Source organism: Mesoplodon bidens (genome assembly GCF_964165515.1).
Source record: "Mesoplodon bidens genome assembly, chromosome: 17".
Lineage (NCBI taxonomy): Eukaryota > Metazoa > Chordata > Mammalia > Artiodactyla > Ziphiidae > Mesoplodon > Mesoplodon bidens.
The window spans coordinates 5,775,594-5,789,262 of record NC_138174.1 but is presented as its reverse complement, the minus strand read 5'-3'; the positions used below and the strand labels follow the sequence as shown (position 1 = coordinate 5,789,262).

Sequence of the window (13,669 nt, the reverse complement as noted above, 5' to 3'; positions counted from 1 at the left end):
TAGTGATCAGGAACCTCTGACGTTACTATTGCAAGAAGATTACAACTTGCTGAAGGCTCACATAATGGCAATATTTTTAAATTAAGGTATATACCTTTTTTTTAGACATAATGCTATTGCACACCTAATAGACTGCAGTATAGTGTAAACATAACTTTTGTACGCACCGGAAAACCAAAACTTCATGTGACTCACTTTATTGCAATGTTCACTTTATTGCAGTGGTCTGGAACTGAACCCACAATATCTGAGGTAGGCCTATATTTAATGAATGAATACCTAGTTTCAACAAATATTACCATTTTGCCATATTTTCCTTCTCTACCCTTCTATTCGGAATGATGTTTCTGGGAGCGGGGGCGTGGAGAGGAACCTTCACCTATATAGTAAATTAACCGAGTCTGAATCAAAGACTAGCTAGATGTCATTCCTTTCATATAAGTACGTCCTCTCTCCTAAACTACACTGTATGCCATGTACTATTTAGAAACGTTTCAGTGTAACTGAACATTTTGTAAAGAACAAGTACTTAAAATACTTATCTGCATTTTTAGTGCCTAGAACAGATCCAAGTTAGGTATTTAACAGATATGTGGTAAATTAACAAATAAATCTGCCACCATTTTATCCAAAGACCAAAAATTCCTCCAAAACACATATGAAACGTTTGGCCTTTTAAGTCCCAATCATAAAACAAACATCATCTTGTTAAGTGAACTGGTAGCAAAAAAAAAAAGGACCATCTTCTCTCTGTAATTCTTTATTAAAAATACTGCTGTACACATAGAGACTGAAAACAGGATTAAAGATGAAAAACCCACATTGGGATCATGACATTAGAACTTAACATACTGGTGCTTTTCAGGGAAGTTGTTGACATCCATATCACAGAACCAAGGTCAAAAGCAAAATACAAAGGTACCCTCAAAAATATTTACAATGAAGTAAATACATTAACAGATTTCAAAATAGGTAACAAAAAACTGAAATGACCAACGTTACATGATTTCAAGGGTTGTCCTTTCTGTGCTTGTATCTGTCATAACAGGAAGGTGTGGAAGTTTATATCCTTCATTTGAGTACTTTCAGATATTAAAATCTTCCTATGGATTAAAAAGACTAACTGTTAGACAACCTGTTAAATGGAATTACACTATGGAAAAGAGGGCTCCCCCAAAAAACACCTAAGCAGAACTAAGAGTTCTATTGAAAACCATTCCCAATAAAAACTAAATGAAAAATAAATATAAAACAAAGCTTAAAAAAAATACGTATTACCTGACACCAACTGTTTTCTGGCTGACAATATTTACTCATGAAAACGTATCAGCTGTCTACCTTTTTATTCAAACCAAGTCCTGAGGTTACTAGGGGCTGAAGCAAGCTAGCATTTACGATGCAAACACTCTTGGGTTTGTGATCTGAGCCGGCCTCGCAGAGGGAAGTTTGCTGGTCCACACAGAGTGAGAAAATCAAGCCCTATTTTACCCCTGCCCTTCCTTAGCTTTTGCAAAACATTGGTCCACAAATTAAATTTTCAAAAAGTTCCCAGACCCCGAAACTAAAATAGATGATCCCCTTTCATTTTCAAAGAAAACAATATTGGAAAAAATCTCCAGCCCGCTTATAAATTAAGCATTTCATATTTCTTCTAGAATACAAGTAGTTCTTTTTTGTACAAAAGAATTACAATATGATTTGTCAAAAAACATATAAAAAGACAGCTGCTCTTTGTCAAATACATGAGCTAATAATGATAAAAGACTTTTGCATGTTAATGTCTCCAAGTTCCTGTTCCTTTTACATAAAAAAAGAACATTATGGTGGCAAATGTTAATTATCCTTTGAATATTGAGCACTATGTTATTTTAAAATCCATCCTGATCAAATGCAATAACTGATTTTCTTTTTAACTCAACAACTGATGCTACCAAATGTGGACTCAAACACACTTGTTAAAACATGTAAAGCGTGTCTCTAGTCTTCAAAGATTTTGGGTGAAGAGGTGCTTTTTCTTGATGCAAATCTCAAGGCAGAGAAAATCATTTTAAAGCTTATAAAAAGTGGACAGAGAAATATTAAAAACTTCTCTGAAAACTACAAATATGTATAGTTATTAAAATTGAAGACTGTAACATCGGTTGCAAGTGCTTGGAAGTCTTTCCTGACCTTTTGAGTTTCCACATTTTCTTCATAGTTGCATGATGAGCACCCAGTGCTAGCAAAACATTCAGTGCTGGGAAAGGAGATAGAGTCTTCATTACTGTTTTTTATGAAAGAAAATTCCTATGTATTTGGCAGTCTTCAGTATCAAAGTATAGGTATTTCATTAACTAGAAATTCCATGAATACCCAAGTTTGGCGACAACTGCACGTCCAAATGTTAAGAAAGTTAAGAGGAGGAAAATTCCAGACTTTTGAGACTGACTTATTCAGGAATATCCCACATAGTTATTATCAAAAGCACTATTACTTTGGGCTAAGCAGTGACTGCAAAGGCACAGCAGATTGTTTTCCCTCCAGATTCAGGCTGTAACACTTCAGAAAGCTCCTGACGCCAGACCACCGCTGTGTTTAGTTCGTCTTCTGAACAGTGTCTCTGTATCTGTATCCAGTGTAAAGTACCATAATAAAGCTGTGGTTCAAAGAACAGAACTTTATACAAAAAAGCAAACTGGAAAAAACCTAAAGCAATATACTCCTGAACTTCAGGCCTTTAACACAATTTCTTATTTTTTTTCTGTTAAAAAATGGCATAAATGTAAATGTGTCTGATTAGCAGGGAAACAAACGCCTTTTAAAAAAAAGGCTCTGGTTGAATTTGGAGCAAAGAGCTCTGTGTGCTCCTTCAGTTCCTGTTCATCTAACCCTCATTCAGAAAGGATTTAAATCAGCTAACAGGGGAATTCATACCCACAAGTCACTGAAATTTTTGTGTGTTCTTAAAAATAAAACAAAACAAAACACACACACACAAAAATCTCAAGCTGAACTAACAGTGGGTGGCATACAGAGCTTGCATACAATACTCTTACAAGAATTATGCACTATACTGTACTTCCATGAAATCATTTACCTGGTCCCTTATGTTATTCAGGGCAACCCATCCCCGAAAGAGCAAATTCTGCACCCCTCAGTGACAAAAATGCTGCCCAGCCTTGTTTCCCAAAAACCTCCTTGCAAATAGTTTCCCTTAGTAAGTATACAATGTGGCAAAAGTTCAAAGATCAGAAAAAAGTCTTTAAAAAATTAAAATTAGTGCATATACAAGTGGAAACAACAAAAGCTGGAACATCATTCCCCTAACGGTGCTCCTTAATCTAAAATAAACGCTTCACAGGTGTGGCCCACCGGCAGCCACAGCTCAAGGGTAAGCGAAACACTCTTCCTTTCAAGTAACAGCGCACCTGACCCAAGTGCAAGCAGCTCTGCTCATCTTCTGCTTGTTTCCCAAACGTGAAATGAGATGATGAGAACAGTTCAGCTGTAGTGCAATTTGCTATTGGTTAATAAAATCCTCGGCCATATCCCGCCTGTTTTGTTTTAAGCAAATACTACAACTGACCATTTGCAGCTGCAATCAGTTCTTGAAAAGTATTCTCAAAGCATCGCTTTAAGTCACTGTAAGTCACCACAAGTACACTCTTCTCATCTCTGGAAATGAGGCTTATTTTTTCTGGCACACCAGCATCTAACTGAAACAGACAGAAACACAACATATGAAGTTCAAGCCTATTTTAGGACAACATTTGCAACAGTGATATACGAAATATTTTTTTAAATGTTGTCACATTCCCCTCTAGATATTCATAAATATTTTGCACACACTTTTCAACTCAGATGCGTTTTTAAAAAACATTGTCCTAGGGACTTTCCCGGTGGCACAGTGGATGAGAGAATCCGCCTGCCAGTGCAGGGGACACGGGTTCAAGCCCTGGTCTGGGAAGATCCCACATGCTGTAGAGCAACTAAGCCCGTGCACTACAACTACTGAGCCTGCACGCCTAGAGCCCGCGAGCCACAACTACCGAAGCCCGCGCGCCTAGAGCCCGTGCTCTGCAACAAGAGAAGCCACCGCAATGAGAAGCCCCCGCTCGACACAGAACACTGCCCTAGGGACTTCCCTGGTGGTCCAGTGGTTCAGACTCTGCACTCCCACTGCAGGGGGCGTGGGTTTGACCCCTGGGTGGGGTACTAAGATCCCACATGCAGCGCAGCGTGGCCAAAAAATAAATAAAACACACGCAAAAGTCATTTTTAAAAAAATTTAAAGAAACATTGCCCTATGTTGCTGCCTATTTTATTTTAAAACTTTATTATTATTATTTTTATTGGAGTATAGTTGCTTTACAATGTTGTGTTAGTTTCTGCTGTACGACAAAGTGAATCAGCTTTAAGTATACATATATCCCCATATCCCCTCCCTCTTGGACCTCCCTCCCACCCTCCCACCCCTCTAGGTCGTCTCAGAGTGCCAAGCTGAGCTCCCTGTGCTATACAGCAGGCTCTCATTAGCTATCTATTTTACGCATGGTGGTGTGAATATGTCAATCCTAGTCTCCCAATTCATCTGTCACGTTTAACATTTGTGTATATTATATTCCATCCAGTTGATACTCCATAATTCAATTATTCCCTCAATATCTTCCAATTCCTTGGTATCATGAACTACAGTGAAATGAACATATCTGGCTACTTAATTTTTTTCTTCTATAGAATTACTTCCCTAGGAGAAACACTTAAAAGTATAAATACTGAATCAACAAGTATGGGTAATTTTATAGCTTAATACATACAGCCAAATTGCTTCCCAAAGGACATCGAACACCACGGATTTATGAGTTATACCAATTTACCAGTAACTCCATATCAAATGAGTGCCTTGCTATTTTAATTTACATTTTTTATTAATGTTACCAAACATTTTCATACATTTACTTTTGTTATTTCCATCTGTGTGAATGCCGGTATATAATCTTTATCAAATCCTTATCTATCAGGATTTGGCAATAATATTTTAATGAGGTCTTTATAAAACATAAGTATGAATCCTGAGTCCATCTAATAACTTCTCGTTAGGATTTTCACTTTACTTTTGTTAATTTTCAATGTACATATTCCCTTTTTTCAATAATTCATTAAAATACATTTAAAACTAATTCTGAAGGCACAACCTTTCAAATCATTTTACCATCTAATTTCTGTCATCATTTCCACCAAAATAATCTATGTAAAGATTTAATTTTTTTTTTTTTTTTTCTTTTTTGGTGGTACGCAGGCCTCTCACCGCTGCGGCCTCTTCCGTCGCAGAGCACAGGCTCTGGACGTGCAGGCTCAGTGGCCATGGCTCACGGGCCCAGCCGCTCCACGGCATATGGGATCCTCCCAGACCGGGGCACGAACCCACGTCCCCTGCATCGGCAGGTGGACTCCAAACCGCTGCGCCACCAGGGAAGCTCAAAATTTTAATTTTTTTTTTTTTTGCGGTACGCGGGCCTCTCACTGCTGTGGCCTCCCACGTTGCGGAGCACAGGCTCCGGACGCGCAGGCTCAGCAGCCATGGCTCACGGGCCCAGCTGCTCTACGGCATGTGGGATCTTCCCAGACCGGGGCACGAACCCGTGTCCCCTGCATTGGCAGGCAGACTCTCAACCACTGTGCCACCAGGGAAGCCCCCAAAATTTAATTTTTATATCATCAACACGGCCATCCATCCCTTTTAATTTATTACACACTTTCCAAACTTAAAAAATTGTCACATATTCAGATTTGGGATAAATTTTATTTACTCCTATTTTATGAAATGAAACAGAATTTTCTTAAAATTTTCAGTTATCCTAATATTCATTAAATAATCTTCATTTAAGATGTCTGTCCATGGCTTATTTCCACAGGATCCACCTGTCAGTGTTTATTCTCGTTCTACATATTTTTAATTACTGGTGCTTTGATACTATGGATACTGTTTTCTAAAATCTGGTAGAATTATTCTCCACTCGTTGCTCTTATGAAAAATGTTTTCCCCTTAAGGGAAAAGGGCAAATGAATATACAAATTGTACCAGGTTAGCTCCATGATAACATACAGTCTTGTTCTGTCTTAATGTAGGTTATTGACAATACTCTCTAAAGAGTTTTAAGGAGATTCAAACATGGCAAAGTAGTGCTTAAAAATAAAACACCACCATGTTTTACCTGAAGGGTTAGCACACTGTACGCCAACAGCTCTAAATCATGTGCCACCACAGGTATTTTCTCCTCTAGTCCTTGTAATTTAGGGACAGTTTAGACCAGGGGTCAGCAAATGTTTGCTATAAAGGGCCAGATAGTAAGTGTTTTAAATTTCAGGGCCATATAACAACACAAGCCTCTGTCTCATATCCTTCTTAGTTGTTTTGGCTTTTACAATCCTTTAAAAATGTAAAAACTATTCTTAGCTTGTAGGCTGTACAAAAATAGGCAAAAGGATTTGGCTCACAGGCCAGTTTGCCAACCCCTGATTTAGATATAAACCTATACACAAAGGCTAGGATATACTTCTGGAGACCCATTCTCTCTGTAATTCCCAGTGATTCATAAGGAAAATGCACTCCTCCCTTCCTCCATAAATCGCATCTCTCCTGGCCCTTTCAAAAACACAAAGCTCACCTCTCAAAATTATGATACATCTCTACCTACTCACTTCACCTAATCACTTCTAATTCCCCATTTATCACAGCTGGGTCTAGTGATATGCCCAGTACTGCGTTTTCACTATTATTAACACTTGATTAACACCCATAGCTGAGAGCACATGAACTAAGGACATGCAGGACTCACAATGACTGAGAAGAAAGGAATTCAACTTTTAAAAAATATTCAAACACAAAATACTGCTTTGTTTGTTATAACAAACTACACTTGGTAAATAAAAGAGAGTGGGGCAGGGGTGTGGGAGGCAGTCCTTTTGTGACATTTTATCACAGCAGAAAGATCTACAATGAAGAATTCTGAAATTATTCATGTAGGCATTAAAAAAAATCCTCCCATTCTAAAAATTGTTATTAAGTAGGTACACCTAATAATTATTAATAAAATGTCTTATATACTATAGCAGACTACATCTTAATTTCTTAAGTCTCTTAGTATTTGTAGAAGATGCAGCTCTATAAATTGTAGGTAACAGCATTGTGATCTTAAAAGTCCAGATACAAATTACCTTGTTAAGACAAGAAATGATATGACTGAGGTCAATCCAAGGAGCGCCCGCTTCTGTCACCTGATGAAAAAGATGATCCCTAAAGAGTTTCAACAGATAACGGTCTCCAGTCTCCGACCAGGTAGGATCCTTCTGAAACCTGGGGGAAGGTAATATTTTACCTCAATAACTCATGCTGTATACCACAGGGCTATATGTTTATACTTCAGACTCAAAACTAGTTTAATTTTTTTGTTTCCTACAATAAATCAGAAAGTAGGGTTTGTGTGTAGTTTTTTTAAATCAAATTTTATGTCCAGATTGCCCATAGATTTTTTAAAACTAATCTCACTGAACATGAAAGTATATGAATACCACTTGCCACTTCTCAAGGCAATCACCCCCCTTACACATTCCTATTTTATAATCACTTCCTTATTTAGGGCCCTACCATTAGATAAAATGGGGAAGAAAGCGAATGTCTTCAGATATCTTTAGAAATAGGTTGAAAGAGATTATCCTTTTCCTCCTCCACCCTGAGGTCATAGGGTAGAGAGAGATGGTCAGATAGGTGTTCTGCTTTGCTGGGAGGATAAAACAGGGAAATGTTTATGAAGCAAAAGGGGGGTAGACTCTGGTTTCCTACCATCATGGGATGATGTGAAAAGTGAGCTGCTAAGAACTGGAAAACTGACCAGATGATCACTGTTAAGTTTTCAGTGACCCATGGAACTTACAGGCTAGTGGGGAAAACAGACATTCAAATAGTAATTGCTTATTTAGAGAATGCTGTTAAGAAGAAGGGATATGGTAGAGAACAGAAACCTGAATTCACCTGGGAAAGCAAGGAAGGCTTCCTAGGGAAGGAGTGGATGCTCTTCCCAAAGAAGAGTGCCCCTTAGTCGGAGGTATCAGGATTTGCAAAGGACAGAGCAAGGGGCACTTCAGAACCTTAGGAAAGGTCAGTGTAGCTGCACGGGGTTGGGGGAGAGAAGAGAAGGGAAGAGCGAGAGCAGAACCGGAGGGGTGCAGAGTAAGGACAAGGAGGGGTAAGAGGAAAGCCAGGCAGAGGCAGCACTAGAGGGGAGGAGGACATTAAAAGGAAAGAAACACATCTGAAGCAAGGATAAAAAGGGAGAGGTCAGACCATGCAGCCTTAGATCACATTTAAAAAGTAGATCTGCATTCTGAGAACAAGGAGGGGGAAGCCCACCACAGTCATGTATCTGGGTTCATACAACAAACGGAAGGTGGAAGATTCTTTTCTGGAGAAGCTGACCTACCCAAGGGAAATACTGACATTTGGAAGTCTACCAACAACAAACAAAAACCATACGTAACAACATCATGCTGCTTTATCACACATTCTATTATATAATCCCTGCCTCCACAAGGAGCTTCCCACTAGCTTTTAAGGATGTCATTTTTAATATGAATGAACAGCCAAGGATCGGAAATCCTTTGCAGAATAAGACAAAACAAAGCAAACTGTTGTTTCCTATGAGATATTGCAGGGAACAGAATAAAAGTTAAATAAATTAAAAAAAAAAACCCACTCACTAAAAATCTGTAATTGACAGCCTCGAGAAAAGGAATTAAATGCTATAAGACAGAAACACTTAGAAAGCAGAAAGTTGTTGAAAATTTAAAATATGATAGCAGAAATTCAAAAATTCAGAGGATTAGGAAAAAACCTTTTAATTTTAGACAAAATTGAGATTACTGCCTAGAAAGCAAAACAAAAAGATACAATAAAGAAAATAGAAGAGAATATTAGAAAATCAATTGCAAAGGCCTAACAGCTAAGCAATGGGAGTTCCAGAAAGAGAGAAGAAAAGTTTTCAAAGAAACAATAAGACAACTTCCAAGAACTAAAAGACATAAATTCCCAAGATTAAAATGCCCGCCTGTTGATTCACCAGACTGAATCAAAAACCCACACACACCACAGCACATCATTGTGAATTTCTGCACATCAGTGATTAAAAAAAAAAAAAAATCCTAAAAGCATGGGGAGTGGAGAAGGATTTGGAAAGAAAATGGCTTTGAGTCTGTCTGGAAGTTAAAAGACAATGGAGCGACGCTTCAAATTCTGAAAGAAAACTATCATTACTATTACTTAACTATGTACTACAGGTACTAGCTAACACAATCACTCAAGAGAAATCAAAAGTATAGAAATTAGAAGGGAGGAAATATACTATCATTATGTGAAGACAAAACTATATGCCTGGGAAACCCAAAAGAATTTACTGAAAAACTATCCAAACACTAATGTACCAAGGTTCAAAATTTATAGAAATCAATCATTTTCACATACAACAATAACAAGGAGTCTAAGAAGACAGAATGGGGGGAAACTCCCATTTATAATAGCAACAAGAAAAAATACCTAAGAACAAACTTAGTGTGCTATAATTATATGAAGAACAATGTAAACACTGAAGAACACTAAAGCAGACATCAGCAATACAACCACATGTCGTTATCTTGGTTAAGATAACTCCACATCTAAAAACACAAATGCTCCTTAAGTTTACTAATAAACTTAATAAAAATACCATCAGGTTAAAAAAATTTTTTTTAACTAAACAAGCTGATTCTAGAATTTATACAGAAAATTTAAGTTTTAGGAAAACAACAAAAAACAATAAAATGGAGATAAGAAAGAGCTAACACTACTAGATTTTAAAATGTCAATCATCATGATAGTGTGAAAGAGGTGCTGCCTTAATAAACCAGTGGAAAAAGCTAGACTAGTCCATAAACAGTTTCTGGACCACTGGGTAGTCGTCTGGGGGTGGGGGGTGGGGTGGGGTGAGTTGGATTCGTACCTTACATCCTATATAAATTCTGAATATATAAAAAACTTTAACAGGAAAAAATTGAAACCTTAAGTATTCTAGAAGGAACTACAAGATTATCCCTTCACAATCTTAGAATAGAAATACCTTCTAACTTTGAAGGTAGAAATACCTTCTAACTTATGACTCAAAATCCAAAAGTACAAAAGAAGTTTGATCAATTAGACTACCATAAAAATGTCTACATGTGAAAAAATTAAGCAGAGTCAAAAGAAAAATGACAAACTTCAAAGAAAATGATCACAAGGGGTAAATCTCTCTGGCTCCTGTACATCAAGAAGACAGACAATCCAACTGAAAATAAAAATGGGCAAAGGATCTGGAGAGACAGAAAAGGAAATATAAATGAATCAAAAAGATAGGCAACATGCTCATTATGAGTAAATACCAAAAACACCTGCACTGAGATTCAACTTCTCATCTATCAGTTTGTCAAAAATCGAAATTTTTTTTTTTTTTTTTTTGCGGCACGCGGGTCTCTTACTGTTGTGGCCTCTCCTGTTGCGCAGCACAGGCTCCGGACACGCAGGCTCAGCGGCCATGGCTCACGGGCCCAGCTGCTCCGCGGCGTGTGGGATCTTCCCGGACCAGGGCACAAACCCGTGTCCCCTGCATCGGCAGGCGGACTCTCAACCACTGCGCCACCAGGGAAGCCCCAAAAATCGAAATTTTGAAAGAAGTGTTGTTGGTGAAAGAGTCTCATGCACTGTGCCTGGTAAACCCGTCTAAGGGCCATCATTACGGTCACAAATTACAACCGGTGCTGACCTAACGATCACAGTCGAACTCGTATTTGTGCACACACTAAATTAAGTATGTGTAAGTCAGTCCCTGCAGAATTGCTTATACTAGCAAAAGGCTGAAAACAACTCAAATGCCCATCAATAAGGAACTGGAGAAATAAATTACAGTGTATCTACAGGACGGACTATTACATGGCCATAAATTATGAGGAAGCACAGCACAGTGGTTAAGAGCATGGACTCTGGGACCACCATTCTGTCTGGATTCGAATCCTGACTCATATGTGACCTTGAACAAGGTTTTTAACCTCTCTATGCCTCAATTTCTCTGTTAAAAGGGAATACTAACAGTACCCAGCACCACAGGGCTGTTAGGAGGATTAAGTTAGGTCATATCTGGTAACTACTGAGAATAGTGTTGAGCATACGCTAAACACATCTAAAGAGAAAGATTTCCAAAATATATTGTTATGAGAAAAAAGCAACAAACAGAACACTGAACATGGTTTACAATTTGTAGATATTTAGAAGTGGGGGGAGAGGGGTGATAAGAATACACAGTTGTAACTCGGGAAATACGTGCAAGAGACTAATAGAAGACTGGTGGGAGGAACTGGGGAGACTGGGGGTGTCAGGTATGAAAGATTTTTTTTTTTCACTGCAAACCCTTTTCTACTTTTTAAGAAACTGGTTCACATAAAATCTATTCAAAAGATTTAATTAATAAAAAGAATTTTCCGAGGACAATCTGGAATTATATGCCCAATCGTACTATCAATAAAGTATTAAAGTAGAATAAAGATATTTTCAGACTTTCAAAGACTCAAAAAACTCACCTTTCTCAGGAAGCTACTGAAGGCTGTGCTTCATTAAATCAAAAGAATAAACCAAGGAAAAAAGCAAGAAACGGGGCAAGCAACACAAAGGGAGAGACAACGAGAACAGCACAGGGAAGCTCAGGTTCTAAAGTGAGAGTGCGAGCAGGCTTGAAGCCAAGGAGCCCAGAGAGAAACAAAGGGCAGAGGCTCCAGGTGCAATTTCTCTAAGGGGAGGAAAAAAAGGGAACTGAAAGGTTACCTATTTTTGACCATATGGAAAGGTATTTTAGAACTCTGGCAGAGAGTCTGGAATGAACTGGTGGTAAATATTTTTTCACTTGTTTAGTTTTCTATATAAGACAATAATTAGCATCAGGAAAACAAAAATCTAAAAACAAAATACAAAAGAAATACAGTCATGATTTACTATGCAAGGCAGCTACGAACAATATTTACCTTGTTTTAACAATGCCAACACTGAATAAAGATTTATCTCAAAATTCATGGGTTAAGCGGTACAATGTGTGTGTACTTAGTTAAGGGAAGGGGGTATGAGAGAGAAAGCCTCATCTTCCACAGGACAAAGTCATTAGCTGAGTTACAAATTGAAGAAAAATTTAAACACTGAAGGAAAAATCAAGGAACAGCACTCTAAGCATATACTTTTTTAAATAAAAGAGATAAATGCCAGAAAGAAGCAGCTAAAAGTCTTTTTTAAATGGTTCAACATATAGTCATGTTCTCTTCCTGGAAAAATCATCAGGGAAAATGCTAATTGAATCTTTTAACTTTGAAGAAAGCTAAGTGAACTTAAACTTTGTGGTCGAAACATTCTCCCAAGCAATGATATTTATCTGTCACCTATCTCTATTAACAGAGGTAACAATCCTGAAATGCAATTTATACTACAGTCACAACAGCTGCACTACCGTTCTACCTGTCTTGGACAGGTAGAACGCACAAACACCAAAGTTGCTTCTTTCTTGAACATATGGTTAACTTACAAACAAGGCAGAACTAAACAACAAATAATGTAAGATGGTGACGCCTTTCCAATGTCGCTGATACGAAAGCTATAAATAATGCACTTTAGCAGAAGAACGGCTAGAAACATCTGAAGTATCTAATCTGACCAAGGTAACCTGAACCGAACAGGCTTCAGAAAGGAGACAGGGAAGAGGCAGTACTGACAGGAAGAAAATGCACCCTCGTACGCAAACCACAACAGAGATTTCTAACACAAGTGTATTTTCTGTTCGCATGTGTGTGTGTGAAATCCCTAAGGACAACCACAACATATGCTGTGGTTAAAAAAACACACCCTAATGGCTAACAGTAGGCTTAAGGTCACTTTACATGAGAATTTTTCTTTTTCCAAATAAAACCAGTAAGAACAAGGTATACTCATTCTTGTTACGCAAAATAGTGCCCTTGATTGAAAACACATTGTAAAATACTGTAAATCCTTACTCCGGCCTCTCATTGATTGTTCCCAATTTTGCTAGAAGCCTAAACAGTCTTCCATTTTGAACCTCCTATAAAACATTTTGAAAAGAGAGAGAATATTAATGTTCCAGCTAACTGAATATAAAAGCAAAAGTTTACAAAACTGGTATCCTGTACCAATATTACCTTTAAACAATAAATCTTAATATCCCCACCTTCTGGTTATACTTTTGAATACAACATGTCCATTTCATTCAATAGTAATACTCAAGAAGATTATGCAGCTGTCCATTTTTTCTTTCTTTTTTAAAAATTGTATTGGATTATAATTGATGTACAATGTTGCAACAGTTTCAGGTGCACAGCAAAGTGATTCAGTTCTACATACACATATATCCATTCTTTTTCAGGTTCTCTTCTCGTACAGGTTATCACAGAACATGGAGTAAGTTCCCTGTGCTCTACAGTGGGTCCCTGTTGGTTATCTGTCTTATATATACACAGTAGTGTGTGTGTGGTAATCACAAGCTTGTGATGTATTCCTTGCCCCCTACAGCTGTCCATTTTTAAGAATTATTAAAGTAATTCACATTAAAAAAAAAAATCAGGATTGTGTCTCATG

General features: G+C 37.7%; 1 protein-coding gene across 9 annotated transcripts in view; it reads right to left on the bottom strand.

Moving 5' to 3' along the window:
* Positions 1 to 1,808: 1,808 nt before the first annotated feature.
* Positions 1,809 to 13,669, bottom strand: part of PAN3 (poly(A) specific ribonuclease subunit PAN3) — a 121,225-nt gene continuing 109,364 nt past the window's right edge. For 7 of the 9 annotated variants that reach the window (XM_081214959.1, XM_081214957.1, XM_081214960.1 and 4 more), the window contains 4 exons: positions 13,072 to 13,136; positions 7,198 to 7,336; positions 3,566 to 3,695; positions 1,809 to 2,635 (listed from right to left, as the gene is read on the bottom strand). In XM_081214959.1, the coding sequence (XP_081071085.1) occupies positions 2,541 to 2,635; positions 3,566 to 3,695; positions 7,198 to 7,336; positions 13,072 to 13,136 (429 nt within the window). In that variant the 3' untranslated portion in view covers positions 1,809 to 2,540. Of the gene's footprint in view, positions 3,696 to 7,197; positions 7,337 to 13,071; positions 13,137 to 13,669 lie in introns of all 9 variants that reach the window. The other 2 variants (XM_081214961.1, XM_081214965.1) reach the window with 1 other exon arrangement.